The sequence below is a fragment of the Sorex fumeus genome, unplaced genomic scaffold (genome assembly GCF_029834395.1).
Source record: "Sorex fumeus unplaced genomic scaffold, SorFum_2.1 ptg000098l, whole genome shotgun sequence".
Taxonomy (NCBI): Eukaryota; Metazoa; Chordata; class Mammalia; order Eulipotyphla; family Soricidae; genus Sorex; species Sorex fumeus.
In genome coordinates, this window is record NW_026606155.1 from 88,472,902 (window position 1) to 88,500,125 (window position 27,224).

Genomic DNA, 27,224 nt, shown 5'->3' on the forward strand with positions numbered 1-27,224 from the left:
TTCCTACAGATACCCAACCCAAGGCCAGGGAGGAACAGGACTCTGGTTACCTTGGCATAACTCTCTGCTGCATCCAGCATCAGAGTCAGAGCCTTCAGCAGCAGCTGCTTCAGTTGGGGACCATCTTTGAGGCTGTCCTCTGCAATGGAGAAATGGGGATTTTCTGGGTATGTCTGACTCCCAATCACCTTACCATGATCACATGCTGGGCCACAGTGCACAGTAACTTCACTGGACTTGCAGTGTCTATTCTGTGACACATGTCTGCCATAGGCTTGCAAGTATCAGCTCCACACTGATTGCCAAGAGCCACACAGGCTACAAGAGAGCAGATAGCTCCCAAGTCACCCACCCCATTCCATCTCTTAGCTACTTAGCTGGGGTCCCAATGAAGGCTGGCAGAAGCTGAGGAGGGGATTAGTCAGTATCCCTTGGAGGATACTCTGGCACCTCCACTTACCCCAGGGTTGAGACTCGATCAGTTTCAGTTGGATGCGGGCAGCTGCCTCATGGTTCTCCCCTATCTCCCGACACATGCTGAAGCACAGGGCGATCATATTGTGCTTCTCGCTGTCCCCAGGGCGGCAGCGTTTGATGTAGTCAAGCAGAGCTGTCTTCAGGGTACCACTCTGCAGTGGAATAAAGGAAAAACACGGTCTCAACCAGCCAGGCAGGGCAGAACTGTGAGTCCTCTGGTTCTGAAAGTTCCTTAAAATCTTTCCCATAACATGCTTCATATGTGTTTGGGTCTGGGTTCAATTCTGGTTATCACTAAAAGAATAACTTCATAAAAATTTATACTATTCTTAGTGTAAGGAAATGGGCCATCCTGTTGGGTGTTAAGTGAGGGTAAAGCCTGGTTGGTAGGAAAGGAGAAAACTTTAAAGTGTGCACTTAAGAATGTTAGTCTTAACAATTTTACTTTCGGGGAGTAAAAAGTGCTAAGGTGGCGATAACTTTTTTTAATAGCAAACAATTAGAAATAATCCAAATATAAGTAAGGGTTAAGAGAATATAGATGCTGACTTGGGAAACAGCCCTGACACACATGCTATTATGAGAAAAGCAGGCTATTTTGTATCCACACGGCATGATATGAACTTTGTGTTTAAAAAATGTGGTGTGTTTGTAAGTGGGCAAAAGAAAGGGCTGCTTTACAATGTAGAGAGACACAGAGCTTTTGTGTGTAAGTTTTTCAAGTGTCTTATTAACATTGAATACACATTACTTGAAGTAATACACATTACTCATAGGCCGCCCACCTATGAGATCATCAGACTTCTTCGTCAAGACCCTGAACGATCGGTTTGAGGCTCTTCGGGTTCGTAGAATGAGCATATGCCATTGGGCTACATTAGCACACAGCAGGGATGAATGGAGATGTTGCTGGCACCCACTCAAGCAAATCAATGAGTAAAGGGATGTCAAGTGATCAAGTGACACATTACTTTTGTAATAAGAGAAAAACACTAAAAGAATATGTAAATACAGAAAGAAAACTGCCTCTACAACAACTAAAAAGAAATGCTTTTGGGGGGGTGGGGGGTGGACCAGGAGAGCTCCTACAGGGTTTTAAGTATTTGCCTTGCATGCAGTTGCCCTATTTAATTCCCAGCATCAGAGAGTATAACCCTGAAACAAAACTTGCTTGGGACATCCTACAGATAGATATCAAATAACCCTAGCCCACAATTTACTTTTCTGCTTTCTTCTGGCTTGGTTGATTTCAGTTTTTAATTCTGAATTCAGAGGTGGAATGAGCTGAGGCCAGGAATCCACCAAATGAATAGCTTTGAAATAGACTCTGAATCAGCCTGCTTGCATAGGTGCTAAAGACAGACAAAGAGGCCCCCAAGACCTAGAATGTCAGGCCTCTGTTTCCAAGCCACCTTCCTGCTCCTCATAAATGGACTCCCCCACCCCATATTTCTGGAAATAGTCTTGGCATTCACTTCTAATACCTCTAGGCAACATGCTTATCCATGTTTTCCTATAAACACTACTTCAAAAGCCCTCAGATTTCTAGAGTACACCTCAGCAGTTCCACAGTGTACTCAAAGAAAGGGTCTGCCCTTCTGAAGTGTACTCAGAGAAGGGATTCTGCCCCAGCCTGGGCAGGCCGTCAGGAAGCAGAGGCACGTGATGCACCGAGCAAAGGTGCAGGCACTCATTTCCTTTAATATGTGTCAGCAGTATCACCACCTGAAGTGAACTAGAATCTTGTGCCAAGATTACCATGTGTGTCTTAGGGAGGCCCCTTAATTTCTTCTCTTCACAACTCAGCGCATCTTGATCAGGATTATCCAGTAGAAAATCAGTAATAGCAGTAATAATACAAGTAATCCCAAAGGTCAAAATACCATACACCTACCGGATCCAATTTCTTCCTCATTAGCACTTCAAAGTAGTGCTTTTTATGGAGCAAATCAAATATATATGTCATCTCGTTGTACCTTCCAATACCAGTCAGGAGACGCACCTGGAAAGGGAGGGAGAGGGCAGCTTGTGTTGCATCCCATTCTTGGGGGGTTGGGGAGGGGACTAAACCAGGGGACTCTTAAGCCAGGCCATTACTCCAGGTTGAACATTTATGATCCATTGCCATCTGTAGCCCCTCCCCCAGGGGACTGAGGAATGCCAGTAGCTGGGACACCCTGGCTGTTTTTTGTTGTCTCTACATAATCCATCCTCCTGGGTAGGCCTCCTTCCTCTTCCCACAGGGAGAGTAATGTCCCCGGCTTTGTTCTTTGACTAGCATAAGTCAGCTTCAATTCCAGACAATCTGGGGAGGACAGAGCTTGGGTTGTCAGGTCATTTAAATGCAGGTAAGTCAAACTTGTTCAAGGGGAAATACAGACTTCAAGAAAAGTATCTGGCAAGGGGCTTGGGCAGCTCAGAATATTGTAGGGCGCAAACTTTGATTTTGAGAGAAATAAGTATGAAGCAGAGGGTTCAGATACCCAGTCACAAAGTAGGTGGCCAGAAGGCCAGCACCCTAAGAATTAATTCTGCTTTGAAATGATCCCCAGTCTATCTGCCCACTGAAGGCTTCCTCAGGGTGGAACGTGAGGGATAAGGAGTTAACTAACCACAAGTCCGTACTCCTCATTGGGGGCCAAATGGTTGTCAGTGAGCAGCCGGGCAGCCTGCAGGACTCGGATGATGCCCTCCATGTGGCAGGTCAGTGTGAAGCAGTGGTGGGCCAGGATCAGCAGCTCCGTGGCTAAGGAGGTGGGACACTCGTGAGACATAGCTGTTCTCTTTATCCATAATTTTCATGGGTCTTGCACTGAGAGGATTTCATGGAGAACTCCATCCCCAAAATTCCCTTAGCTACACTCCCACTAGAGAACCTTTGCCCATGTCTAAATTCTATCAGTGAAGGGCTGAGGAGAGCACAACAGGTTAACGCTCTTACCTTACATGTGGCCAACCCTGGTTCAGTGCCTGGCACCACCACATGGTGCCCTGAACAGCACTAGGTGTGGCTCAAAAACAGTTTTCTTTAGTTCTATCAGTGAAATCGAGGGATTCCCAGTTATGTAATGACCACAATAGTCATTAATGACCACATTTCCCAAAATCGCAACAAAAACTATCTACTAAAGATGGAGAAACATCAAGCAAGCAATACAGCAGCTTGCAGCAGGGAAGGGTCCTCCCTGCCTCTCAGCTCTGTGGCCCTGTCTCGAGGTCTGAGTGCCAGAGAGGTTCTTCATTTCTACTGGCTTTTTAGGCCAATCAGAGATTGAACTACACAAAATTTGAAACTGCACACAATCACAGTACTTACAGTTTAAAGGCAAATGAAAAAATGCATGTAAGGTTGAATATAAAAAGGATGACTCCCGTTTTACCTGTTGTGCCTTCTGGGCTGTGGCACCTTTTCAGTACCCCACACCTATCTATCTAATTACAGTGATGGATTTGTCAGGCCTTGTTTTGAACATTTCCTTTAAAACCCTTTCTGGGCCCCATCTGGCTCTTTTTGTCTATTTGCACCCAGTCTGTGAGCTCAGTTCAACTTGTTCAGCATGGCCTTGGTTTTCGGAGTGCCCAAAAAGAGATACAGCAAACAATTTTAAAATTAGAACTCCCATCTTTTGAAATCACGTGATCACATCAGTAAAATCCCCCTTTTTTGGTCTATTAAATTTGCAAAGTAGACTGGGTTCCAAGAGATTATATTCACATAGGTTAAATGGGTGTGAGAGGTGATTATTATTTTTTAGCTTTTTTGGTTTTGGGGTCATACCCAGCAATGCTCAGTGGTTACTCCTGGCTCTGCACTAAGAAATCACTCCTGATAGTGCTCAGGGGACCATATGGGGTGCTGCAGATCAAAACTGGGTCAGCCACATGCAAGTCAAATGCCCTACCCTAAGTGCTATCATTCTGGCCCTGAGAAGTGATTACTTTTACTTGGAGTAAACTGTGTGTGTGTGTGTGTGTGTGTGTGTGTGTGTGTGTGTGGTCTTAAAAATAGGCATTTTCTGGGCCCACGATAGTCCAGTGAGTAAGGCTTTAGCAAATGAACCAGGCTCAGTCTCTGACATTATATATGGGTCCCCAAGCAACATCAGGAGTGATCCTGAGTGCTGGTGAGAGTGGTCCCCAAAATTTTTTAAAAAAAAAAAGCATTTTCTTTAACCTAATGAATGTGCACATAGATATGACAATAAAGTACACGCAGTAACATAAAATTGGAAGCAAACTAAAAGGTGCCACATAGGGTAAATCTTTACATTTAAAAGAAATAATGAAGGCCAGCAAGATCCCAGGAGGCCTGAGATTACCCCAGGTGTCATCACTTGGTCTCCTGAGCAGAGCAGGAATAGCTTCCAGCTACCACCACTTGTGGCCCCAAACCAAAACAAATACTACATAACCATTAAAAATGGTAGCCATGGAACCACGAACCACCTCCGGTGCCAAGTAAGCTCACTGACTAGCCATGATCCACAGACTCATAAATCTTTACTCATAAATCAACAAGGTGCAGAAATTCTTCCAAACTCCATGCAAAGCTGGAGTCATCCAGGGCACCCTGGAGGCAGGCAGATGAGCTCCACGCCCATGTAAACAGCTCCGGTGTTTAGAGCTCTACATTCCACAATTGCTACCATGCTTCCAGCCAGATTTCACTGCTCAGTACAACCCTCATCCAGAAATTGATCTGTTGAAAAACTCAGGTAAGCAGGCTTTGTGACTGAAATCTGTAGGCTGTCACTGAGTCGGGCATGGCCTACCTCTCCTTATCTCCCTTTACTTCCGGAAGGCCCGGCAGTCACACATGCCCCAAAGCCTTGTCAAACACTAAAATGTTGCCTTTTGTGTGGTTTCTAATTTTGGGCTGCTTCTTCCTAGACACTTAAAGTTTCTGCAGTGAATTAGCTTTCAATACCAAGAACCTGTAAACCATACTGAAGAGGAAGGGACCCAGGGCAAGAACAAGGGTCTAAATTGAGTTTTAGAAAGACAAACTTAGAAGACTTGGAGACCTGTTTGGAACCACCCCATGTAAGAAAATGGCCAGGAACTTACTGCAAGCCAGTTCCCCATGAGGAACAGAAGAAATCTTATCCAGCAACTTCATGCCTAGCAATGTGCGATCTTGACACAGAGTGGTGAGCTGAAGAAACATCTGGCTCTCCTCTGCCGGGGTGAACACATGTTTGTGTCCTGTTCAGAAAGATGTGAAGAGGTGCTGGTTTTGACCTGGAGAGAGCTGTAAGGTGAGCACCCTGTACAGGGAAGCCTTGAGAGCTCATAGCAAAGGCAGAGGGATCTAAGCATAACCAGGGAACAATAAGCAAAAGCAACAATAAAATAAATGCAAAATATTCTTGTGTGAGTGCAACCCAGCTCCATGAGAGTAGAAAGGCAGGGAGGCTGCGGTAAGGCACCTGTGCCCTCAGATGAGGTTAGCAGCTCCTGTGTCACCTCTTCGGCCACAAGTTCAGCCACTGTGTCTGGCTCAAGGCCCTGAGTGCTGATGAATGCCTGGGCTTGCTTGCATCTGTCGGGCCGCTGAGAGACCAGGATTGCCCGGAGCATGGCCTCCCCATCCCGGGCAGCAACATCAGCGTAGGAACAGCCCAGCTCCTGTGAGGAAGGCAGGAAGAGCCAGCCAAAGCTATCATTAGGAGCCAGAGACAAAGTGAGCAAACAACAGCTCTTTCTGAAACATGCTCCTTTCGGGCTGCACAGACCCCGACACTGAGCAAGCACTTTGGAAGCCACATGTGCTGTTCTACTGCCACAACAGCAAGATCTGGGCACAAACCAGGCCTGTCCACAGAAAGCATCAGGCTTGTTGAACACTAAGCCTTTCAAATGTTACGAAATGCAAGAAAACTGCATAAAATGTGGTGCCTCCTCCTTACTGTTCCTTTGGGGAGGCGGTGGGGAGGGGGGGCAGCCGGAGGGAGAAAAAAGAACCTTTACTCTCCAATGTCTCTGAGCTTCATCCCAGGCTCTGGGGCTCAGTTCATTCCTCTCAGGTTCCTCCTCTCAATGTTCGCCTCAACGTGCACAAAGCAACTCCTCACTCCTGTTTTCACAGTCATCACCTTCCACTTCATTTTCTTCGGAACCTCAACTCTACCATAGGAAATTTTTCTATTCAGAAACAAAACCTCACTTGTTAGGACTAGAAGAACCTTGTGGTCAAACCATTCAGTGATCAAGCATCCAGGGCCCAGAGAAAATGTCTTGGGCTAGAGAGGTAATACACAGTTATAGCACTTGCTGACTGGTTTGGTGTTGAGCATCACCAGGGGTTACCCCTGAGTTCAGAGCTAGGAATAATACCTGAGCACCACCAGGTATAGCCCACACCTTATCCCTCAAAAAAAAAAGGAAAAAGGAAATGATCTGCCATCACTGGCTGGCTAAGCTTTAGCAGGCTCTGGCCTGGTCCCCCACACTTCCCTAGGCACGGACTTGCAGAGGTGAGTACCCTGCTCTCTGGCCACCATTAGTACCTGAAAGGCTACTTGGCAGTGGCCCAAATCCCAATCCAGCGCCACACTCCTCTCTCCCAGGGAGCTTCCTGAGGCCATCCTGGCTCCATCCCCCATTTCCTCCCACACACATACCTTGGCAAGTTCGTAGAGACAGAGAACCTGCCGGCAGTAGTTCTTCCCATGCAAGCATTTGACAGTCAGGGTTTCCAGGGTGGTCACAACTTCATTGGGGGAGGGCAGCATCACAAATGACTCGCTCTCCAAGCTTGAGGCTGAAAGCAACACAGGTCAGTGGGGACTTTCAGCTTTCACACAAGGCCTCTTCCTGGACTCTACATGCCCACTTCTGTTCACAACTTCCTGTATCGCACCCTAGAACTTCACTTTCAATAAGGCTCTTAAACTTTCACTGCTGTTTCTTCTCGGAAATCGCAGCCCTTACCGGTTACAAAAGACCCTCACCAACCTAAACCACCCTAGAGCTCATGGGTGATGCCACTGGCAGTTCCACACACACCTCCCTCCTGACTCGCCACACAGCAAGGATGTGGCCAGCTCTGAGGCGTGCCAGAGCAGCTCTTTACCCACTGCTCTCCTTCCAGCCTCATCGTCCAGCATCTCAGAGGCAGTTACAGTCTCCCACCACCAGCTTCCTTGCCCACATTCCATACACCAAGTCAATCTTATCGGTAAGATCTTTCCAAAATGCAAATCACAAAACCTGAGGATCATCTGATAGATGCCTTAAAAGCACCATAAAATGATGACCCAGCCCTGACTTTAAAAAAAAAAAAACCTGAACCTGAAATAGAAATGTTCTCAGTATAAAAGGGCTTTCATTAGGGCAAAAAATAGACAAGAATATTTATATAATATTGTTTCTAGTATCAAAGAGAACACAATGGCCTGGAACACATATTATGCATACAGAAAGCCTGGGTCCAATCCCTAGCACAGCATATGGTCCCCAGAGCAGCCTGGTGGAGCCCGAATGTCCAGGAGCAAATGCTGGGTGTGGACCAAAAATTGGTAGAACACTTTTCTTTTTTAAAGAAAATTTCTAGTTTACACCTGGTAATTTCTAGTACTCAAGGGTCACTCTTGGTGGCTAAGGATTACTTCTGGCAGGGCTCAGGGAACCAGATTGGCGGGTGGGGGGGGGTGTTGCTGGGGATCGAATCTGAGTTGGCTGGTGTGCAAGGCAAGTGCTATATGCTGTACAATTGTTCAGACCCTCAAACATTTCTAATAGCAAAATCAAAACTGAAAATGTGTGTTAATAAAGCACTGCTAACTAAATCCTTAAACATCATTACAGCAAAATAGAGAAAAATAAGAGTGAGGGGGAGGGGTAGTGGAGGAAGAAACTGAAGTAACCAAACCCCAGTGTTTGTCTACCCAAGAAGCTTCAGGATCCAGAAAGTTATCTGTGAGACAAATTCAGAAAAGCTACCTAATAAAGTTGACTGTAAATGTTAGTTCTCCCTTCTGGGCTCTCATACATGTGATCCTGACCAGCAGAGCACAGACTCTGATGCCTGAATTTGCAGAGAAACCACTATCTAGGTTGCAAACATAACAAAGGATGGCACACCCAGAATCTGCATAGTTCCATGGAGGAGCTGCAAGTGGAACTCAGGGCCACGGTGATAGTATCTCAGGCAGAGTATCTGCCTTGCACGTGACCAACACAAGTTCAATCCTTGGCATCCCATATGGTATCCCGAACCTGCCAGAAGTGATTCCTGAGTAAAGAACCAGGAGTGACCTCTGAGCATCATTGTGTGTGGCCTCTCCCCATGCCGCCCCCCCCAAAAAAGAAAAGAAAATGGAACTCAAGGACTGGGAGACAGCCTGGGTCAGGCATATGCCTTGTAGGCACAAGGCCCTGGTACTGCAATGGACCTCAGGCCCTGCTGGTGTAGCCCTGGTTGTCACAAGCACCACTGGGCCCTAGAAGCATTATGTTGCAGGTCCTGAGCACTGAAACCTCCAGCACAGGAGTTAAAGATTGCCAGAAGTGGTCCCCAGGTGTTTGAACACTACTTGGTAGCCCTTTGCTCCCCCCAAAACAAACTTGGAACCTGTCCCCCTGCAAGTCGAATTGTTAAAGACAAAAATTAATTTAAAAGAACTTTTAAAATTTTTTGAAAGTTTAAAAGGGCCAGAGCGATAGTACAGTGGGTAGGGTGCTTGCCTTGAACGGCCAACCTAGTTCAATTCCTGGCGTTCCATATGGTGCCCCGACCACCATTAGGAGTAATTCCTGAGTACAGAAGTGCAGACTCAGAAGTAACCCCTAAGCATCGCTGGGTATGTCCCAAAAAAGCACTGTAGCACTGTCCTCCCGTTGTTCATCGATTTGCTCAAGCGGGCCCAGTAACTTCTCCATCATGAGACTTGTTGTTACTGTGTTTGGCATATCGAATATGTCACGGGTAGCATGCCAGGCTTTGTTGTGCGAGCGAGATACTCTCCATAGCTTGCCAGGCTCTCAGAGAGGGGCGAAGGAATCGAACTCAGGTCGGCCACATGGGCTGCATGCAAGGCAAACGTCCTACCCGCTGTGCTATTGCTCCAGACCCCAAAAAAGGGGGGGGGGGGAAACACCAAATACAAAACCCTTAGAGAAAAATCTCAGAACTACAGAAAATCATGGGTGTTTTTATTTTTTTGTGGGGGGAGAGAGGGGTACACTCAAGGCTTACCCCTGGGTCTGTGCTCAGGTGTCATTTATGGCAAGGTCAAGGGACCATATATGGTGCTAGGGAATCAAACTCAGGGCCAGCCTTGTGCAAAGCAAATATCTTATCCACTATGGCCCAGAATTACAGAAAGATGAATTACAGACAGGAAAAATGTCTAAATACATACCACAGAGATAAAAAGAATGGGACAGCGGGCCAGAGAGAGCGCAGTGAGCACCACCAGGTGTACTATCTCTCTGACAGAGGTTTGGGGTTTTTTGTTTTTTTTTGGGGGGGGATGTGTGGAGGTGGAGGGTGAGGGGCAAATCAGCCTGTGCTCAGGGCTTACTCTTAGCTCTATACTCAGGGATTACTCCTATCAGGGCTTGGGGAACTATATGTGGTGCCAGAGATTGAACCCAGGTCGGCCATGTGCAAGGCAAGGAAGTGCCTTACATGCTTGTACTATTGCTTGGGCCCTGACCTACGTTTGATTTTTGGCACCACATGATCCTGGAGCACCAATGTGCATGGCCCTAGAGGTCTCCCAGCACCACTGAGCTGACCTCAGTAACCATGGCACAGCAGGGCCCAAGTAGCATTGCATCCTTGGGCCCTTTTATTGAACCACTGGCCTACCTGACTCAGAATCATTGATGGGGTCGCAGACCTCCTGAGAACCACCTGAGGAGGGAACGGTGGGCAGGAGGAGGGGGAAGAAGTGAATCACACCAGCAGCATTCAGTGGTTATTCCTGGCTCAGTGCTCAGGAGTCACTTCCAGTGGTGCTCTGGGCACCCTGCAGTGCTGGGGCCTCCTGAAAAGTATTTGCAGAAACCCTTTGAGACTCTCCCTGACTCACTCAGGAGAGTCTTATCTTCACTTACTGCTCTGGACTTTCCGTAGAGGAATGCTAGGTTCTTCCTCTTCAGGCAGCTCAGAACACTGCAGGAGAGCCTGGAACTCTGGATGGAGGTCTTCCATACTAGCTTCCCCTGAAGCTAGAGCTCTGCAGTGCAACACCAGTGCAACATCTTGGCTATAGAAATTAAAATAACGGCACACTCTACTTGCTTCATGCACACAGCCATCATCCAATAGGCGCCCAATCAGAAAGTTTAGCGACTCCAGCTCTTTCCTATTTAGGCTATTCTCACAAGTCTCTCTGGATGGAAGGCCATTAAGTTCTAAATATTTAGATGTGTTCAGAGCAGTCAATTTGGAGAATGAAAATTCGCTGGCTAAGCTGTCAAAAGAAAGTTCACCACTAGTTGAAATCTGTCGAGCAAACCTGGGCTCTCTTTCCTCGGCATTTTCTCCACGGGTGTGCTGGGTAATCCGGCAGAGCCAGATCTGCTTCTCCAGCTCCTCCAGCTCCTCCACTGGCACCAAGTCCTCCTGGGCAAGCCAGTGCCCTGCCAAGGTGAGCAGCAGGTGGCGCTCCTCAGTACTGCTCTGCCCCGTGGTGGCTGGGCACTCACAAGTTGCCAGGGCCTGAGCTGAGAAAAAGGAAGAAGCTGCTCTGTTTGAAATGGAATTCTTCTTGAAATTCTCATGGCATTTTTTCCAGAAATCAATTCTTGCTTGTTTCAGACACCACTGCTCAACATGCTTTAAGGTCTGCATTTCCCGAGTTATCTGTGAGATTTTACAAAGTGAATTTCGTTGAGTTTTACTGGATAAAGAAGGATCATGAATGCAAATGCTCTCCAAGTAGAGCATACTTGTTAAAAACCAAATCAAGTCATAAAATGGGATTTAGTTGGATATCTAAATAGTTGTGTGAAAACCTGTGTGACGGGGCGGGGGGGGGGGGGGAGGGGGGGATAAGGTACTGCCAGCAGGTCAACCTGTACTTGCACGGCAAGTGCATCAGCAGCTTGATGGTGCCTTTGGGATTCCTGATACTCCAAAACTGCCACTGTGCCTTTGGCCAGACCCCAACAACTTGGGGCCAAGTTTACCAAAAAAATTAAACAGCCAAAAGTTTGGTATGAGGGAGCCACACCCACAAACAACCTCAGAATCAGCTATACAAGCTCATTTACTGGCCGTATTACAGAGACCTATAAATCTCAAAAGAGATCAAAGGACACTTAGGGCCAGTAACGCAGGGATAAGAGGGAACTAGTGACTGAGCAGAGAGACACTATAGCAAGGAGGGTGCTTTTGACCCCACATAGTCCCTGAGGCCTGCCTGGAGTGATCCTTAAGTGCAGAGCCACTGGGTGTGGCCCCAAAACAAAAATTTTAAGGTTTTTACTTTCCTATAAATTATATATTTTACTTGATTTTCTAATGCTAATCAAAAAGCTAGTCAAAATAATTTAAATGGTAGGGCCGGAGTGATAGTAAAAGTGGGTAGGGAATTCGATCCCTGGCATCCCCTATGGTTCCCCTGAGCACCAGCAGAGGAGTTTGTTTGTGGCCCAAAAACAAGCAAAACGAAAAGAAAAATAAAGTAATTTAAAAGGTTAATGATACCTCTTCAACAACCAAGTGGTCCACAGGTAACTCAGCTAATTCTGCTACTTTCCTGGCCAAGACAAACTCTCCATCTGTCTCCAATTTTTCCATAATAGATCTACATTCATGTTGAAAATTCTCAAGGCTGTAGCTGTTAATAATTACATGATTAATTGCAATGGATGTCTCCTTCAAAATCTGGCTAAGATTATACAGCTTTTTAATATCTGGACCTATATCAAAGAGAAAAAGATATAAAATCATTTAATCAGTAAAAATACCACTATGAATTTTCAAAAATAATTATCAAGGGAAAATGTTAATGTAAAATTTAGTAATGGTCAATATGGTTAAAGGAAAAACACAAAACCTAATTTTCTATCTTTTGGCAAGGCAACAGGAAATTCATTCTAAAAACATTTTAAATTACTAGAGATCTATTAAAACACCTATATATTAAGGGATTACTGCTTGGTCTATGTAGTGATTAACCATAGTGATAAGTACGATCTTATATTCCATACATGCACATTTTGGAAACATTCCCCTTTCAGGATGTCCCAATAGCTGACAATATTGACCCTAAGCCCAGCATTCTGTCAATGTTCTGTTAATATCTGTGTTCTCTGGTGGAACATCTGTGACTATTTGATAAATAACTCTAGTAGTAAAAATGTAGTTTACTTTAAATAAAAAACATTATCTTTTATCAAAAACTTGGCAGTGGGTGCCAGAGAGATAGAATAGTAGGTAAGGCACTTGATTGCATGTATCCAGCCCAGGTTTAATCTCTAGCACCCCATATAGTTTCCTGAGCCCTACCAGGAGTGATTCCTGAGTGCAGAGCCAGGAATGAGCCTGAGTACAGAGCCCTGAGCACTGCTGGTTTGTGATCCAAAAATAACAACAACAAAAAACTTGGAAATATTAAATAGAAAAGAGGGGAAGGTAATATTGGTTTCATGCAATCAGCAGCAATCTTAGAGACTGTCAATGTCTGGAAGAATCTTCAAAAAAAAAAAAGACAATTTTCTCAATTTATTTTGTATTGGGACCATAACTGGCAGTGATCTGGGCCTATTCCTGGTTCTGTGCACAGGAGTGACCACTGGCAGTGCTCAAGGGATCATATGTGGTGTTGGGGAGCAAACCAGGATTGGTCACATGTAAGGCAATCTCTTGTACTATCCACTGCCACACCCCTACCCCCAACCTGTTTAAAATTTTTAAATGAATTAGGAATTTCTCAGAGTTGTGATGCTGAGCAAGGATGACAAATTAAAGTTACTAATTAGAGGAAATAAATGTTTGTGCCAGGGAAATGCACAGATTAATCATAGAGGGAGGAAGTGTGGCTATTTGACAACTGCTTAAAATAAGGCGACACTTGTATTATTTATATCCCATCATGTGGTGCTGTATTTTGAATGCCACAACTGTGACTGAACTTTCCTGTAACCTCTTCATCACACCTCAGTATGGACTACAAACATATGCATTTCTATTTCTTGAGGGTGCTCCTAGTATTTAAGAACAGAGAGCTAAGTTCTTAGTAGCAACACAGTTGGAAGGCTGTCTTACCATCGAAGAAGAGATGCTCTATTCCAACAAACAACTGCAAAAGCTTCCCTAGCTCATACTGAGTCCGACACTGCTGTAGCATGAGCTTCAAAAGGAAATGCACCTGCTCCTTCAGCCATGGAGCAGGGAGAACATTGGCCCTTGGGGCTGTTGTTTCAGGCTATGGAGGAAAGAAGAGGTTGTGAAAAAGTTGTTTCACAGCAACAGTAAATCAAAATCTGTGGATCTGGAATCACTGAAGAAAGCCAAGATACCATCAAAAGTCATGTCCTAATGAATTGGGATCTCAGACGAGTGCCAAAAATAAGGTGCTCGGCAGCTTTGTCATTTGTCTCTATAGGATGACCTAGGATCAAGAGCTATATGTGTGGAAGTCAAAGATCAGAAAGATGCCCACAGACTGAATGCTCACCATGAAGAGAATGTATAATTTGGAAGATGCCTCTGTGTAGCAGGTTGCAGTCCTATAGGTAAGTGTGACAATGATACGTGCAATGCTTATTTCCATATGTAAGAAGAGTAGTGCTTTTCACATGAAGTTCTGCAAATATGTTCCTGGATTTTGCTTGCCTTTGTATCACTTGTGCAAGGTTCTTAGTGCTTAGTTTACTACAGTTTACTCTAGATATCATATAACATAATCACAAAAAATACTAGGCCTTTAGGTATAAAAGATGACATACCTCCCTGCTTTCAAAAATATAAATACTGTATGCCGAAAGTCACCAAAATCTTAAAATTATTAGCTATTTGTCAAGCTCTGGTTTAGACTCTAGTATCATCTCCCAGATATTTCCAACCACCTTATAAAGGTTACCTAAAGAGGATTAACGTAATAGGCAAAGAGGCATCTGTAATGTAAAAAGTATATCCCTTCCAATGGTATTTCTGAGGCTTCCAAAATCTTTTCTGGAGGGCTAGGGAAGGGGTATTGGGTCACACACCACTGTGCTCAGTGCATGGCACGCAGTGCCAGAGATCCAACTGGGGTTGGCCACATGCAAGGCAAGCACCGTAACTCCTCTTCTACCTTTCCAGCTCAGCTGCCAAGATCTTGAGAGCCGAAAGTCAGGGGATACTTAAGTCTTACCAGTCTGAGAGTCCTTATTAGCTTGAATTAGTGCATTAACTTTAAGTCTTTATTTATTGTCCCCTACTGCTCTGAGGAGGAGCACTAAGGCAGGAGGATAAAATTGGTTGAAGCAAGAGAAAGGTCAAAGAACTAAACAAAGGTAGGGCAGCTGCACTGGCCTCAGCAGGATACTGGAACAGGGATAGAGTCAGGCAAGAAAAAGAGGAATTAAATGTAAAACTATACAACTCTTAGAAAATAGGGACTAGACATGTGGCTCAACAACAGAGCACATGTTTTGCAACAGAGAAGAAAGAGGACTCCTCCCCCAGGGGGGTAAGGAGCCACGGACCACTTTGGTGACAGTCAACTCAGTAGTGAGGGCCGGATGATTCGGTGGTTGGTTCCAGCAGTGCACTGATGCCCATGTCCTGAGGTGCTGAGGGTCACCAAGGCCACACCAAGGCCACACCCTAGGTCTCAAAGAGATATTTGAGTTTCAGGTTCACAGCAGCACTATTCACAGCAGCTAGAGCTGAAAGCCACCAAAATGTCTATCAATAAATGAGCAAGCAAAGTGCAGTATATAGGATGTAGTCAGCATTTAAAAGAAGGGAAAGTGGGGCTGGCGTGATAACATAGCAGGTGTTTGCCTTGCACGCGGCCAATGCAGGTTCAATTCCCAGCATCCCATATAATCCCCTGAGCTACCGCCAGGAGTTCCTGAGTGCAGAGCCAGGAGTAACCCCTGTGCATCACCAGGTGTGACCCAAAAAGCCAAAAAACAAAATGAAAAAATAAATAAATAAAAGAAGAAAAAGTATAAATACACTACAACACAGATGAACCTTGGGAACGATATATCCATTCCTATTTTCTGTGATTTTGGAATCTTAGGGATATTTGAATACCTAGTTCGGAAATTTCAAATAGCTTAAATTCCCATTATATTTTTACCTCTTTTATTTTTTGTTTTTCTTTTCTTGGTTTTGAGGGCATTCCGCAGTACTCAGGGTTTATTACTGGCTCTGTGCTCAGGGATCACTACCGGTAGTGCTTGGGGACCATATGTGTCAGCTGATATCAAGACAAGGTCCCTGCCCTCTGTACTATTTTTCTGATTCCTGAATCTTCACTGTATTTATGACCAAAGTGAAAGAGAAAAAGCCTATAGTGAGATTTTCTTGGGATATAATTTTTGGGTAGAATCCACATATAATTTAGTTTCAGTTATTATAGAGCTCTTTGGGGAAGGCAAAACTTCTAACATTCCAAGAACTAAAACATAGTCCTTTTTCTTCACGTAGCTTCCTCCTTCCCAGGCCCATACAGTGTCAATCTCCAAACAATAACTAGGCCTGAAAAAGGCATCTAAATAGGTAAATCCTGAAACTGACACAATGATCAGCATCATGTGAACAAGTATTATAAATTATTAAATGAAAAGGCCTTCACTTTTTATCACATTGAGTAGTTCAGTATTAAATATTCTTCACATTCAATACTTACGGGAACTATAAAGGACTGGCAAAATGTGGTCTATGTTATACATGTCTTTCTAGGATCCGAAACAGAAACCAATAATTCTTTTCCCCAAGTCTGGCTATAACAGGATACTGATCAAAATTTGCACATTAGTTAATATTGCTCTTGATGTCTCTGACAATTAAGACTATAACCAAGGCCACTGCAGTTTCTCTTCTGTTCCCCATCTGGAACTACAAGTAATTTTGTTTCAATTAAGTATCATACCAGTTACTCACAATCTGCCTTATCCTGCCTTAACAGACACCGCCATTCTAATCATCTGCAGAATAGCAAGAAAGAATACTTAAAATTCCAACTCACAGTTTCCAGGATCTTTTGGAACTCCAGAAGTTTTGCTTCTGCTGCCTTATAATTCTTAAAGAACATACCAAGTTCATACATCTCCATCATCAATAGCAGTGGGGAATCCTTTGAGGAAGAGTTTGAATGAAATGATAAAATCCTAATTTTGTCAATGAACATGCTAATACAGATACAGATACAGATCACGGTCCGCCCGTTGTTCATCAATTTGCTCAAGCGGGCCCAGTAACATCTCCATCATGAGACTTCTTGTTACTGTGTTTGGCATATCGAATACGTCACAGGGAGCTTGCCAGGCTTTGCCATGCGGGCAAGATACTCTCGGTAGCTTGCCGGGCTCTCCAAGAGGGGCGGAGGAATCAAACTCGGGTCAGCCATGTTGGCTGCGTGCAAGGCAAACGCCCTACCGCTGTGCTATCGCTCCAGCCCAACATGCTAATAAAGAGAATTAAAGTGAAAAACAAATTACACCATAGGATTCATAAGATTAATTACATGTTATAAAGAAATTAAATTTATATCTCCTTTCCATTTTAAAAAAAAGATAATTAAGTCAGATATACCTATCAGTGGTGCATTTTCTGTCTGTTCTTATGAGATCCATATGTGAGGAGACATAACATAAGAACATGCTGGGAGGACATTTCTACACAAATGCTTGGTTAATGGACTCCACAGAACTCTAATTTTTCACTTCTATGGCATCGGAATGCCCAGGTGTGTACATTTCCAACACCTCCTTGGGAAAATTTTAGCTAGTAGAGAGCAGTGTTGGGGTCAGAAAGTTGTAACCGAATCTTTTTTTTTTTTGCTTTTTGGGTCACACCTGGCCATGCACAGGGGTTACTCCTGGCTCTTTGCTCAGGAATTACTCCTGGCGTTGCTTGGGGGACCGTATGGGATGCTGGGAATCGAACCAGGGTCGGCCACATGCAAGCCAAACACCCTACCTGCTGTGCTATTGCTCCAGCCCCTGTAACCAAATCTTAAGCACACAACTGACTAAAGTACCTTGACATACTGGGAAAGTTCTATGAGCTTTTTTTTTAATGGAAAATACCACTTTATAATATCCTCATATAATACTATCTCTGCATAGGATAATTGTGTACAAAAGCACTTTACTAAAATAATGTACAAAAATAATTTACAAAAGCACTATGCTAAAAGAAATCTTGATTAGGGGGCCAGGAATACAGCTCAGCAACAGAGTACTTGCTCTGCATGTGTGAGGCCTTGGATACAATACCTGGCACGATAAAATTGAAAAAAGAAATAGTAAATCAATTATTATCTGCTGCTGGCTAAAAGAAAGAAAAAAGGAGAAAAAAGGAGAAAACATCTCCAGGGAGAGGAATAATTGAAATAGCAATGAAGGCTCATTTATTTTGGCTTTTGTTCTTGTGGTTACACATGGCTCAGTCCTTAGGAGTAGGAGCTGGTGGTATCTAGGGAATTGGACCAGACCTTGGTTCTTACTCTTTGAGCTATCTCCATGTCTCTGGCAGTAGGGTGGGGGAATTATCCTTTCACACTCAGAGAAGAAATGAATTATCACTACCTTAAAGAACAACTGGAAACCTCTGATGAGAGTTTTGCTCTTCTGTCTTGTCAATAATGTTCTCCAGATAATGGAAAGGTCCTTTAGGTCCCAGGTGTGGCCTTCCACTGAGCTCTGAATATGGCCTACTGCTTCAGCTGCAACACTGTCTTCCAGAGAAGTGATGATCCAAACACAGACACAAGGAATGGAACTGGCATCCTGTAAAGATAATGAGAGGCAACAGAGCCTGGAGGAAGATTCCAATAATGCTACAACTATAGATGGACATTTCCTGTTTAGAATAAGTTACCTGTTTAGACTAAGTCACCTCACTAAATACGTTAAAATGACTTGAAAAGCCTTCAAACATTAAGAAGTCTCACAAATAAATAAGGGGTCACTGCACTGTTGAGAACCACAGCATGTCGAAAGGCCAAGAAGACTGAGGCGGCACATATATAAGTCAGGAACATGCCAAGTACAAAAGAACTGGACAGGCTTCCCTAGAATTGCTTATCACAGGAGTGCTGGGAGCACTCTTTGACTCTGATCAATAGATCAATCCATCAAAGTGTCTGTCACTCAAGATCCAAGGCTCTGACCACATAACTTTTGAATGTCCAGGTAAAAGGAAGTGTGCCCTGAGCCAATAGATTGTGAGGAGCCTAAACAGAAGGAACACAGAAAGTTTCAATGACCTTGGAAGCAGAGGCTGCAACAGGAATATCATGATCACCCCTCTACTTCTCAGCCTCTCCTACACCTCCCCGATTCACCTATTGTTCTCCGATCATGGCTTCTCATGATCCTCACCTGGAGACAGGAGGCCAGGACACTAAGGACAGGGGCCTGTTGTCTCACTGCTTCAGCCAGGAGCCAACACCAGGAATCTGGCTCCTCTGAACACTGAAGCAGAATTTCAAAGAGACCAGTTGTCTCTTCTTTGCTTCTCTGGAAAGTGTGAGGAGACTTGGTGCAGACTGGATCACTGTCCATTCTGGAGTTTGACTCTGGGGGCAAGTTCTCAAAAGCCAACTTCAAGTGGTCTTGAAGAACAGGGCTAAAATAATGAAGAAGAACTTTCACCTAGAAAACATATCAGATTATTAAAATACACAATCAAGTTTCAATTCAGCTGAAGCGAAAAAAGTTTAAGAGCCGAGACAAAATGATTCTCATCCTGTGAACTCTCACTTGCCCACCTCCGTCAAAGCTGTGACCTGACAAACTGTCAAGTTATATAACTTTACAAGTTGTTTATTGTTTCTGAGTAAATCCATATTCTATCTGGAGTCATAAAAACTTTATTTAGCTCTACTAATGATTAATCTTTTTAAATCTACCCATTGGAAACCTTAGTAAAAATAAGAATATCATATCTAACCAAAGTATAAATGTGTACACACAAACACACACCACTGTCTTGTAAGAAGAATTAAAATTTTCTCTTTTGTTTTTGGGTCACACATAGCTGTGCTTAGGGGACCATAGGGTATTGGGGGTGAAACCTGACCAGCTGTGTGCAAGGCCTGCCCTCTGTACTATCTTTATGGCCCCTCCTCTAACTAAGTAACTGGCAACAATTTATGACTTACCTCTTCTGGATGGTAATTATAGAGTTGGCTATGAATAATGAACTGTAACCAATCATTTGCTTTTGCACATTCCTTCAGGTAAGACATGCTCAGTTTCATATTGTGGAGCCTGCAGAACTGTACCACCAATGCCCACTGGCTGCTAGAGTCACTGGATAATCTGTAATTAAGGGCGAAGACAGTAAAGAAAACTTGTGAAAATGTAGCTTTAGTTTTCAAAGGGAGAAAATAGTACAACTCAAATAAACTTAATGTTAGGATTTTCCCTAAAAAGCCAATAAATAAATATCAAAAGAGTGCTCGCTTCGGCAGCACATATACTAAAATTGGAACGATACAGAGAAGATTAGCATGGCCCCTGCGCAAGGATGACACGCAAATTCGTGAAGCGTTCCATATTTTTTTGCATTCATCTGGGGGATATAAAGTAACAAAATATGAGGTTAATACCCAAGAATAGCTGAGATCAGCACCAGGAGGATTACTCCATAGCTTAGTGGCCAGTCGGGCATTCTAGAGGAAAGGGCAGCTCAGATAGAGAAGGGAACACCAAATAAAGGGTGTTTGGAGGATCCTCCCAGGAGGGGAGATGCATGTTGAAAGTAGACTATGGACTGAACATGATTGCCACTCAAAGCCTCTTTTGCAGACCACAACACCCAAAAGGATAGAGAGAACAAAAGGGAATGCCCTGCCACAGAGGCAGGGTGGGAAGGGGGGATGGGGGTGGGAGGGATATTATCCATGGTGGTGGAAAATGGGCACTGGTGGAGGGAAGGGTATTTGATCATTGTATAATCGAAACCCAAGCACAAAAAAATTGTAAATCTACAAATGTACCCGGCAAGCTACCGAGAGCATTCGATATGCCAGACACAGTAACAACAAAGTCTCCAATGGAGACGTTACTGGGCCCGCTCGAGCAAATCGACGATCAACGGGAGGGCCTTTACTTTACTTTACTTTACTTACAAATGTACCTCATGGTGTTTCACAAAAAAAAAAAAATCAAAAGAAACAGTTTTCTTCAAAAATCAGCACTTTATTTTGTTTTGTTTTGGATCACACCCAGCAGTGTTAACTGGAAAGGGTGGGATGAATAGTTCAAGAGCTCTTTTTGAGGGGGTATGGTGCCACCAGCAGGTCAATCTATACCTGTGAGGTGAGTGCATCAGCAGCCAGAGGGCACCTTCAGACTTCCAGATATCCCAAAATTGCTGCTGTGCTTTTGGCCAGACCCCAGAAACTTGGGGCAAGTTTACCAAGAAAGTAAATGGCCAAAAGTTAGGTATGTGGGAGACACACCCACAAACCACCTCCGGCTCAGCTATATACTTGGAGGACTGGCTTCTCTGGTAATTGATCAAACTGCTTAACGGCCATGATCACAGAGACTCAGAAACAAATCTCGAAACCCAAAAGCTTTTGGCAGAAATGCGTCCAGTCCCTGCAGTAGGTTACAGGCACTGGGCCACCCCAGGTGGGAATAAGTTTCGTGCCTTGGCCTGTTCCCCCTGGCAGCCCGGTGGCCGCCATCCTCCAGAGGCCACTGGACAGTCAGGTTTGGGCCCACAGTGACGAGACACGTGGGGCCTCACGGGATGGGGGTGGAGCCAGCCCTTTCCTCCCCATCCCAATGAGACCTCGAATCACCTCCTACAAACGGCCTCTCTGGCTCCTGATCAAGCTTCTTAACAGCCATGATCCCAGAGACTCAGAAACAAATCTCGAAACCCAGTGGCTTTTGGCAGAAATGCATCCAGACTGCGCAGTAGGTTACTGTTGCTGGGCCACCCCAGGGGGGAAAGGGTGCTGTCCCTCCGCCTGCTCCCCCTTGGCAGCTTGTTGGCCGCCATCCGCCAGAGGGTCATTGGACAGTCAGGTTTGGGCCCACAGTGACGAGACACGTGGGACCTCAAGGAATGGGTGTGGAGTCAGCCCTTTCCCTCCCACCCCAACAAGACCAGATTCGCTGCCAATGAACAGCCTCTCTGGCTCCTGATCAAGCCGTTTAATGGCCATGATCCCAGAGACTCAGAAACAAATCGTGGAACCCAGCGGGTTTTGGCAGAAATGCATCTGGACCCTGCAGTAGGTTACTGTCACCAGGCCACCCCAGTGGGGGAAGGGTGCTGTCCCTCCGCCTGCTCCTCCTCAGCAGCTCAGTGTCCACCATCTGCCAGAGGCCATTGGACAGTCAGGTTTGGGCCTGCAGTGATGAGATATATGGGGCCTCACGGGATAGGGGTGGAGCCGGCCCTTTTCTCCTCGTCCCAGCGAGACCCTAAGTCACCACCCACAGATGCCTTTCTGGCTCCTGATCAAGCTGCTTAACAGCCATGATCCAAGAGACTCAGGAACAAATCTCGGAATTCAGCTGGTTTGGGCAGAAATCCCTCCAGATTTAAGTGTTAAAATTTCGGAATTTCAAAATAACATGGCCACTACTTCTGCCGTGCGACATCATATTTATTCATAACCAGCAATAGAAAACAAATTGTCTACTGTTGCCTTTTCGGCAGATCTGAGTGTTGGGGTAAAATCCCAAATAATAATGGTGGGTCTGGTTTCAAAATATTGAATGTAATCAAAGTAGAGAGTAATGTGGAAATCATCTGCCCCACAGGTAGGGGGAGGGTGTGGGATGGGGGTATACTGGGGTTTTTGAGGGTGGAGAATAGGCACTGGTGAAGGTACGGGTGTTTCATTGTATGATCGAGACTTAAACCTGAAAGCTTTGTAACTGCTCTCATGGTGATTCAATAAATAAAATTATAAAAAATGAAAAAAAAAGTAAGGTGGAGTTCATGCCCAATTCAATCAGCTAATCAGTGGCTGAATAAGTAGCAACACTCCTACATTAAAAAAAAAAGAGAGAGAGATAGAGAGCTCTTTTTGGTGGTGAGATGGTGCCATAACTTACTTTATTTGGGGTGAGAGGGGAAGACACACCCACCAGTGCTCAGGGCTTATCTCTGGCTCTGTGGTTAAAGATCAATACTGGTAGGCTCAAGAGGCCATATGGGAGCCGTTACCCCCAACAAGATGATCTAACTTCTCAAACCAGGTGTGTGGACCCCCTTCATCACCCCCGGATCTACCCCTCATGGCACTGTAGCACTGTTCTCGATTTGCTTGAGCAGGCACCAGTAATGTCTCCATTGTGAGACTTGTTACTGTTTTTGGCATATTGAATACGCCACGGGGAGCTTGCCAGGCTCTGCCATGCAGGAGGAATACTCTCAGTCGCTTGCCAGGCTCTCCGAGAGGGACGGAGGAATCAAACCCTGGTTGGCCACATGCAAGGCAAATGCCCTACCCACTGTGCTATTGGTCCAGCCAATATATATATATATATAGATAGATAGATAGCTAGATAAATAGATATGGATATAGATATATGTGTGTATACATATATATATACATATATATATCTATATATATATATACACACACCCTCATGGCATACCTTTAAAATATCTAACCACAAAACCACATGAATGCAAAGTAGTTACTTTACATATAACCTACATTTGAGCTATTCGTTAACCAAGGCCTCACATTTATTTACCTATCCATAACCCATGGTAACACACAAAGGCAGCTCCATTGCAAGGCCAAGACATCAACACACAGGAGAAAGCTACAAGACACAAAGGTCACAATGGTAAAACAACACATAAATTCACCAGGCTTAGTGAGTGAAATTGCTAAGCCCAGATGAATCAAACAGTAATAATGAACTATACAACCTCTCAGATAAAGAATGGATCTTTTAAGGATGTATAAGGAGCTCAAAGAAGCAATGAAATGCTCTGCTGATAAAATACAAGAGGATATGAGAGCAGAAATAATGAAAATGCAAATGAAAATACAAGAAGAAATGACAAACCTAAAAAATTTGGTAGGTGAAATGAAAAACTCAGTGGAAGGCCTCAGCAGCAACATTAACAGCTGCTGAGGACAGAATTCGTGAGCTCCAAGATGAGGTGCAGAGAATCTCCAGACAATAGCAGAAAATGGAAAGGAACCTCAAAATAAACCTATAGTTATCAAGAGAAAATCAGGATGAAGCCAAGAGGAATAGCACTAAGAATCATTGGAGTCCCAGCGGGACAAGAAGAAACCCTTATGAAGAAGAAATTGTCAAAGACATAATTGCTGAGACATTCCCAGAGCTGAAGAGCACAAGCAAATTCAGGAGGTCCAGAGGTTACCAGCTAAAAGAAATCCAAATAAAAATACTCCAGGACATATCCTTATCAGAATGACAAAAACCATAGTCAAAGATAAAATTCTGAAAGCAAGATCAAAGAAAAAAAAATTGCTTATACAGGAGCATCCTTAATATTTACAGCAGACTAAAAATGAAGCTTTCAGGGTCCAAAGAGAGCGGTGGGATATAGTGAAAAAACTCAATGAAATAAATGCCTCACCAAGAATACTTTACCAAGAATACTGAGCTAGACTCTCATTCATATTGGAAGGAACAACACACGGCTTCACAGACAACAATTCGGGAACTTCACAGACTCAAAACCGTGGTTACAAGAAAAACTAAATGGGCTACTTTGAGACATGACAATTCCCTCAAATACACCAAACTTTGGTAGAAAGGTGGGACAAAACCCCATAACGACAATCTTTCTCAATGTCAATGGGCTAAATGCACCAATTAAAAGACACAGAGTGACAGGATGGATCAGAAAATTGCATCCAATATTCCCGTTTTTTTTTTGGGGGGGGTCATACCTGGCAATGCACACGGGTTACTCCTGGCGCATGCACTCAGGAATTAATCCTGGCGGTGCTTGGGGGACCATATGTGATGCTGGAAACTGAACCCGGATCGGCCATGTGAAAGACAAATGTTCTACCTGCTGTGCTACCACTCCATCCCCACATCCAAAATTCTGATGCCTGCAAGAAACACATCTAAACAGTCAGAGCAAACACGGACTCAAAAGGATGAAAAACAATTCTGGAAGCAAAAAACTCCCCCCAAAAAGCTGGGGTGGTCATACTAGTATCAGACCACACAGACTTCAGAAGAAGGTTACAAGGGACAGTGACGATCATCTCTTAATGATCAAAGGATCTGTACATCGGGAAGAACTCACACTCCTAAATGTATATGCACCTAATGAGGGACCAGAAAAATACTTAAAACAAATGCTCATAGACTTGAAGAACGACATTGATAGCAACACAGAACAGCTGGAGATTTCAACACCACTGTATCACCTCTTGATAGATCAAACAGACTCAAGCTCACCAAGGACATACTTTATCTGAGGGAAGAAATGGAAGACAGGCGTTAAGTAAATATATAAAGGACATTTCATCCCCCGAAAGCTGAATGTCAAGTTCATATGGGACACTCTCCAAAACAGACCACATGCTGGTCCACAAAACATACCTCCATAAAATTGAGAGGACAGAAATTGTATCAATGATCTTTTCAGACCATGATGCACTGAAAACAGAAGTGAATCACACACAAAGGCATAAATTCAAGCCAAACACCTGGAAATTAAACAGCTCACTACTGATCAACCAGTGGCTTAGAGAGGAAATAAGAAGATTCCTGGAAACAAACAGAATGAAGTCACGAGTTATCAGAACTTACAGGGCATGGCAAAAGTAGTGTTAAGAGGAAAGTTTATATGGAATAGAGAAGGGATCATTAAGAAAATGATGGCTGGAAGAATCAGTCGGGATGGGAGATATGTGCCGAAAGTAGATAATGGACCAAACACGATGACCTTTCAGTGTCTGTATTGCAAACCATAATGCCCAAAAGTAGAGAGTATGGGGAATATTGTCTGCCATGGAGGCATGGGTAAGATGGGAAAGGGGGACTATACTGGGGAGATTGGTGGTGGGGAATGTGCACTGGTGGAGGGATGGGTGTTTGATCATTGTGGGAGTGTAACCCAAACATGAAAGCTTGTAACTATCTCATGGTGATTCAATAAAATTAAAAGGGAAAAAAAAAAGGAAAGTGTATAGCTCTACAAGCATTCCTCAAAAGGAAGAGTGAGCCCACATAAGTAACAGCTTAAGATCTTTGAGAATGATCAACAAAATGAGCCACAACAAAAGGAAGGAGCCAGGCAGGAGGAAAAGAAATAATAAAACTTAGAGCAGAAATTAATCACATGGAAATCCAAAAAACAATTCAAAAGATCAGTGAAACCAAGAGGTGGTTCTTTGAGAAAATCAAACAAGATCAATAAACCACTAGCAAGACTCACAAAAAAAAAGAGAGAGATCCCTAATAAAGAGAATCAGAAATGAAAAGGGAAAGGGGGCACATCACAACAGAAATCATAGAAATCCAAAGGATAATCAGAGATTACTTTGAGAATCTTTATGCCACAAAACACGAGATCCTTGAGGAAATGGAAAATTCCTGGAATCCAATAAATACTCAAAGCTGACCCAAACAGATCTGGAATACCTGAACAGACCTATCACCATCAGGGAAATTAAAATAGTAATCAAAAGCCCTGGCCTAGATGGATACACTAGTGAATTCTTCCTCTTTAAAGAGGACCTACTCCTAATCCTGTTCAAGCTTTTCCAAGAAATTGAAGAAATAGAAACACTTCCAAACAGTTCCTATGAGGCAAATATCACCCTCATACCAAAAGTAAGCAGAGACACCACAAAAAAATAAATAAATAAAAAGAGAGAGTTACAGGCCTATATCCCTGATGAACACAACACAAAGATCCTCAACAAAACACTAGCTTTAAAATTAAATCCAATGACTCATCAAAAAAATCATACACCATAACTAAGTCGGATTCATCCCGGGGATGCAAGGATGGTTCAACACTCGCAAGTCAATCTACATAATACACCATATCAATAAAAGGAAAGATATGATCATATCAATAGATACAGAGAAGGCATTTGACAAGATCCACCACCCATTTATAAAAACTCTCAACAAAATTGGAGTCGAAGGAACTTTCCTCAATATAGTCAAAGCCATCTACCACAAGCCCACAGCAAGCATTATTCTCAACAGGGAAAAACTAAGAGCCTTCCCTCTAAAATCAGGCACAAGACAAGGCTGCTGACTCTCACCACTTCTCTTCAATACAGTACTGGAAGTACTTGCCATAGCAGTGAAGCAAGAAGAAGGTATCAAGGGCATCCAGACAGGAAAGGAAGAGGTGAAGCTATCACTATTTGCTGATGACAATACTATACTTAGAACATTCTAAAGACTATACAAAAGCTCCTAGAAGCAACAGGTTTGTATAGTAAAGTGGCACACTACAAAATCAATACCCAAAAGTCCATGGCTTTCCTATATACAAATAGTGAAAAAGAAGAAAGAGATATTTAAAAAACAATCCTGTTCACAATAGTGCCTCAGAAAATCAAGTACCTTGAAATCAGGTTATCTAAAGAGATTAAGAACCTATACAAAGAAAACTACAAAAC

The 27,224-nt window shown here is 43.8% G+C and overlaps 1 protein-coding gene and 1 non-coding gene across 2 annotated transcripts in view; one reads left to right on the top strand and one right to left on the bottom strand.

Moving 5' to 3' along the window:
* Positions 1 to 27,224, bottom strand: part of SPG11 (SPG11 vesicle trafficking associated, spatacsin) — a 101,502-nt gene that overhangs the window by 2,840 nt on the left and 71,438 nt on the right. The window contains exons 24-37 of the mRNA XM_056134056.1: positions 19,764 to 19,923; positions 18,982 to 19,254; positions 18,187 to 18,387; positions 16,623 to 16,730; positions 13,703 to 13,862; positions 12,140 to 12,354; positions 10,543 to 11,293; positions 7,101 to 7,240; positions 5,907 to 6,105; positions 5,545 to 5,682; positions 3,090 to 3,223; positions 2,372 to 2,479; positions 461 to 629; positions 51 to 139 (exon numbers count right to left, since the gene is read on the bottom strand). Of these exons, the coding sequence (XP_055990031.1) occupies positions 51 to 139; positions 461 to 629; positions 2,372 to 2,479; positions 3,090 to 3,223; positions 5,545 to 5,682; positions 5,907 to 6,105; positions 7,101 to 7,240; positions 10,543 to 11,293; positions 12,140 to 12,354; positions 13,703 to 13,862; positions 16,623 to 16,730; positions 18,187 to 18,387; positions 18,982 to 19,254; positions 19,764 to 19,923 (2,845 nt within the window). The remainder of the gene's footprint in view (positions 1 to 50; positions 140 to 460; positions 630 to 2,371; positions 2,480 to 3,089; positions 3,224 to 5,544; positions 5,683 to 5,906; positions 6,106 to 7,100; positions 7,241 to 10,542; positions 11,294 to 12,139; positions 12,355 to 13,702; positions 13,863 to 16,622; positions 16,731 to 18,186; positions 18,388 to 18,981; positions 19,255 to 19,763; positions 19,924 to 27,224) is intronic.
* LOC130042119 (U6 spliceosomal RNA) lies at positions 20,060 to 20,166 on the top strand. The gene has a single exon (XR_008795096.1). It is a non-coding gene; the product is annotated as a U6 spliceosomal RNA (small nuclear RNA).